Source organism: Varroa jacobsoni, unplaced genomic scaffold, assembly GCF_002532875.2.
Source record: "Varroa jacobsoni isolate VJ856 unplaced genomic scaffold, vjacob_1.0 scaffold_1099, whole genome shotgun sequence".
Classification (NCBI taxonomy): Eukaryota; Metazoa; Arthropoda; class Arachnida; order Mesostigmata; family Varroidae; genus Varroa; species Varroa jacobsoni.
In genome coordinates this window covers 67,683-73,370 of record NW_019214001.1, presented here as the reverse complement: position 1 = coordinate 73,370, position 5,688 = coordinate 67,683, and the positions used below count along the sequence as shown (strand labels likewise).

Below are 5,688 nucleotides of genomic sequence, written 5' to 3'. Positions count from 1 at the left end.
ATTTTTTTTTTTTTTCTTTCATCGGGTATGAAAAAGAGCTCGAAATGTAGAGCTAATGCACGAGTCCTCAGAGAGTGTTTGTTTGCTATATTCAGAAACTTCGGTCGATGGCAAACGATTAATAACAGGAGGGTGACGAGTTTCTGCCAGATGGAGTTGGGCATCACGTTAGGAGCAGCGGCTGGTCTGATCCACTGCTGATCTTTGTTACTGCGAGCAGCGTAACAGACTCTGATATCGAATCAGCTTTCGCTGTTGCGACGGTCATTACGGATTGTGTCGTCGTCGAGGTAGCAGTGACGCTGAATCGTTTCAGAAGCGTTTATGGCTGTTTTCAGAATCGTTGTTGATCAGAAACTGTCGATAACCCGATAGAGAGCGGTGTACCCGCAACACCTAGCTCGCAATTGGTCGACGAGAACGCAAGCTTCCGTCAAATAATCCATAATGCGCGGACATTCACATAACAATACGTACGTTATACCTGCACGGCAGACAGCATACACATCAAATGGTAGAAAAGTTAGCTGGTTAGAAGAGACTGTCCTTTACGTTGACCGTTATTTGTTTTATTTAGATCATAGATGAAACCTTTTCGTATACTTTGTACTCTCTGTTTTGGCTTGCTCGTTTGCTTGAACAAGCCATTAAGAAATAGCAAGCTTTCTAATAGTGCCAGACATTGATGACTATTCGAGTCTGATGAAGGATCATTTGGCCAATCCTAGTAGCCTGAGCAAAAGATAACGAGGACAGTTGTTCTCATACGGGTCTTTCGATTACATGAAGACAATGCGCGCGCACGTTGATCGTGAGTTTTCGTCATCGTTGCCTCACAAAACGCACCGAATAACAAGCTCTTTATCGTACTGGCGGTAACGACTGCTCTACTACCACTAGTCAGTTACAGAATCACGTTATCCGAGCGTGCCCTTTAACTGATGGCTCACGGCTTGTATAGCCTAAACCAACCATATTGATCTGAATGTTAAAATTATGCTTATATGCTATGAAGTCTCTGAGCTATCTCGCAGCGGCAAACTTTTCCAAAAATTAAACAGTCAGCTTAATAAATTGTTCTTTACAATAACTACATAGCTACAACGGTCCCCCATGAAAGTTTCCAGTCTATAACGGACCTGCTATGAACTGTTTTTGGTATTTACTGAATACAGTTGTTTTTACATTTGGGTCTGAGGAACTTTTTTTTATTTGTCATTATATCTATTTTGTAAAATAGGAAATTTAGTAAAAATTAGACGAGCTGCTACACAGTGCCTCAGTCCTAACTAAATGAATGCAGGTTAATAATAAGGTTTTTTGTCGTATCTTTACAAAGCATGAACAACCTCTATGCTACCTGCGTATACGTGCTTCACAAATACGTAAGGCATTTTAACGAAAGAGAATCATCCAAAGCTTCAATATATAACAAAAACCGTTCTACAATATTATCACTTATTCTCGTTTAGGTCATACAAGTTTATACTATTATCAGGAGCTTTTTTTTGCATCAGTATTAAACTAGTTCCTGCGGCCTATGACATCGTGACATTGGCCATTAGCTCCTCGCTAAGTTATTGCCGCCCTGTGAATCTATTTAAATTTTATTCAGCCAAATCAGTCGCTAAATATACTGCAGTAAAACGATCGCACCCTTGCTATTAGTAGCATTTAGTGACAGCACAAACCAATCTCTGAGAATAACTGAAATAGCTATATCCGGAAACGTTATAGACGGATCCAGCAAAACGTGCTGAAGCCTAAATCATTACATGAGCTATTTGACTGCCGCCGAAGATATGTTGTTTGGCGACAATGTCGGCAGCCGAGAACTTCTGGCCAGACTTCTACTGTTGCTTCTGCCGGGCATGACAGTCTTAAGGTTAACAAAGATACCATTTTTCAGCGGAGATCCTTTGCATACGGGAATGAAACGGAAGAAGGACTGTTGTATGGTCCTCAGTGGCAGACGGCACCCTAAGCTTACAACATTAGATTCGTACCTTTTTCTGGCATAAATCATTTGCGAATAATACATAATCGCACTGTCTTATTGGATTAACTATACATCGACGTTAGTCAATAATTACCTGAGCTATGAGGATCTACTTTCTTGTGAAATGAGATCCTATTAAGGCCCACACATTTGGGTAATCGCCCGTGGATCTGTCGCGCGCCCGTCCAGAGCGGCCAGGAGCGGTCTAACCGTTCGCTATCCTCACCTAAGAACAGCAAAAAACGACCTAAGTCAACAAACGACATCATTTTTCTACTCGTATGTAGATAACAATAATACCCGTCGTTAACACAATGAGAGAGTTCATCCTTGCGGGGAAAGGTTCGTCTCAGCCGACCTCAGCCTCGTTAACATCTTTAGGAATTAACAAGGCTCAGGGTGTCCGGAAGACGTTTTAATGAGTACATATATGCTCTTGTGAAAGTATCAAACGTTTAATTAAAGCGTTCGGCGCACTCGTTTATTCAGCTTTGCTTAATTCTACCGTATTGGTAAAACGAGTACCATTATCCAGCGCAAAGTCTTTCCCAAATAAACAGCACATTGCTCTGGCGAGAAGCATTGAACTTATTTTCTTTTGACCTGCTTGCTCATTTTTTTAAAAAAAAAACAGTCATTTGAATATCGTCAATCCACTTGAAAGATTTTTGTTTCAACATCTACATTCAGACTCGCAAGCTCGGAGGTACCTGGGGAACGGGGAGATCCGTACTGCCACAGAAGCAAATTTAACATTCGGTTATTCAGCATTGCCACCATCTATTGTACGTACGTTACACTAATAGTACTTGCTTGCTTGCCAGTGGGCAGCAGCCACATACCTGGGAAAACTCTAAAAAAGGATACAATATATCCTGTGCGGGCAGCGTCTTCATCGTCGTCTAAGGCACTAGCGCTCTGCGGATCTCCGCTTAATCGCGGGTCGTCCAGTTCCTGTCTCCCCGTCATCTTCTTGTTGTTACGACCCAGGCTATCCTCCATGGGACCTCCAAACGGCATAGTCCCAAACCCAACGACGTGGCCCCCGCCTTTTCGTCGCGCTAAACTCGCTACTTCGATGTAGGCACCTGGAACAGTAATCAATTGTAACGTGAAGGGGGGTGCGCAATTTGCGTTTGTCATTCGCATCATAATGACTCTAATCCTGCATTAGTGATTCATTGACACTATATTAAGGGGCAGCCCCTGACCACAAGCATTGGTCACGATTTGCAAATTTATTTCTCACATCTAGAAGATGTTGAGCAGAATGACGGCCAAGGAGTATAAAACCTAACTTTGACTGATAATTCTTCATTCGTACTTGTCAGTTTTACTATACCCATTTGTGCTGTCCTATTAATACGAGCCCAGACCACAGATTTTCACCACTTTACCCTGTAAAAACATTTATAAAGCAGCGACTTCATAGTTGTGCAAACTTCATCGATGTATTATGGACAACAAAATACTCTGAGAAGCCCAACGTTTTCGGTTCGGCTAATTGATTACTGGAGAGTCGTCCCAGATGTGGGCGGCCGTGATTGACCCACTGAAGAGATATTCTTAGTCTACTATCGTTGGCTACGGCGAACGACCTTTAGTCGTGAATTTTCGATTAATGGGAAGCTGGAAGTTGTTGGGTCCACGACGCATCAGTTGTTTACTATATCCATGAATGCACAAACATGTGAGAGTATTCTCCCATAGGAACTCCGCAACACGCGGGCAGCAGGCGTTGCGGGTTAAATTGTCGTTGTACTCGGCCGAAAAGTATATTTATAAGGTCGAAAACGACGGTTGAAGCGAATTCTATACGCGAAGGGAGGCAGAAGAGGTGTGTGTCATACGTTACACGTACGTGAAACTATACTCTGTAGAAATGTACAGGTACTTACATATCAAACTGTAGGTTATTTGATTAAGTGGTATTTTTTTTTTGTAAAAGCTTTCAAGCTAGCACAGCTAAACAGTTTCGAAAACATTTTTATTTGGATTTATTTACAATATGGATGTCAAGAGAACACCGTCTTCGAGTGCGTTTGACCAACGTTCTCAATCGGAACCACGGAAATGGAAAAATGGCGGGCTCGGTTTTTTCAATTTAACCGCAGGTCTCTCCGTAGCTGTGCGGCTTTCTGTCGCTGAGCCTGTGAGGCAAAACAGCATTTAGCGTTTGAGTTACACCGTTTGCCATAAACGAATGACACGCTATGTATCAGCCGATAGCAATTACGGAGTGGTCCAGAAAAGCATTATCAGGCTTTCGGCAAGAAGAAGTCTGTAGCATATTTAGCTGCGACGATAACTGATACAGCGCCTGCATTATGGAAATTTTATGGCGTAACGAAACCTGAACACCGATAGGCCAGTAGATTACCGAGCGAAAGTTGTCTGCCATGCGTAGCGGGGTTACTTTTCCTTTCCTTCCACGAGCAATGGCCACATGCACACATTGAATTGTCGCACGGCGTAACAGGTTAGTTTTATTTGTGGATTGTTTGCTGGTGAGCAAAGCTTATAGTTATGTCCGATTGCGTAATCGGAATCCAAAAAGAGAGGAAATAGCTGGGCACATCATCCGATGTTCCTATTCCGAACGGATGTCGTTTGTCCTGATATCTAGTGTTGCAATTGCGACGATAGGTCAAGGACGCGTGAACGGACACATTGGTCAAAGCTGGACGCACTTTTAAAAGCCGCCATTCCCTGTGCAACACAAACTTTTGGCTAGGCCTTACCGTCCTACTAAATGATCACTTCCTTCTGCTGTGTATCACTGCCGTCCTTATTGATACCAGTATGTTTAATGCACTATCGACACGAAAGGTAGACACTACGTAGGAGCAGTTCTCAGAGATAGACGTTAGTACAGTCCTCGTAAAAATAAAAAAAAACTCGAATGCAAAATTACGTACATCGCCCACAATGGAATTTGAGTAGCTCTAGATTGTCTCACAAAGCCTCCCTATGAGCACACATAATTAATTACTCGTCCGCTGCCTCTGAGCTGCCATGAAGACCGAATGGGCAGTCAAGGTTTCGGTTGGTTTTTGCTGATCTAAAGGCAGTTTAGAGTTCTCGATAGAAGTATATTTTTTAAATCTAAATAAAAATGCATATCGCTTTGCCCATGATGTTTGTCCTCAAAAGTGACTGTATTAAAAATGGTCCACATTTATCGAACAGATAATAAATAGCAATAGTATAAATATGTAATAATTGATTAATTCATTTATAAGAAATATTGATTGATTGGTTGACCCGAGAATCTCAGGTTTATGGATTATATTAGACCCCCAAAAATTCAATGGGCTATCTACCGGTATGATTTGTCAAACCTGTTTGTGATAGTTAGTCAAGTCAAGGGATAAAAACGTCTGGACGTTTCGAATTTTACATCTGGGACCGCTACAAGGCCTTCGATCAGGCTCCCCGGTACGAAATAAGCTGTATGTCCACGACCGGATTCAAACTTAGACTACCATATGTCCCTAAGAGGAAGCGGCGGAACAAAAATAAGACCTTGTAAAGAAGAGATTCTCGGCTCAAAATAATGAATAATTGAGTCGAAATAATAACTTATTCAGCAATAGAATCAATAGAAAGCTTTCAATCGCCGCAAAAGCTAATGACTAAAAAAAGCAAAATTTCCTTTACAAGGCATTATGTTCTTGATATATATGTAT

General features: G+C 41.9%; 1 protein-coding gene across 2 annotated transcripts in view; it reads right to left on the bottom strand.

Annotated features, from left to right (window-relative positions):
- Window positions 1-72: 72 nt before the first annotated feature.
- LOC111266582 (uncharacterized) overlaps window positions 73-5,688 on the bottom strand; it is a 67,375-nt gene continuing 61,759 nt past the window's right edge. For both annotated transcript variants that reach the window (XM_022844175.2, XM_086970955.1), the window contains exons 12-14: window positions 2,842-3,087; window positions 2,094-2,225; window positions 73-484 (exon numbers count right to left, since the gene is read on the bottom strand). In XM_022844175.2, coding sequence (XP_022699910.1) covers window positions 351-484; window positions 2,094-2,225; window positions 2,842-3,087 — 512 coding nt within the window. In that variant the 3' untranslated portion in view covers window positions 73-350. The remainder of the gene's footprint in view (window positions 485-2,093; window positions 2,226-2,841; window positions 3,088-5,688) is intronic.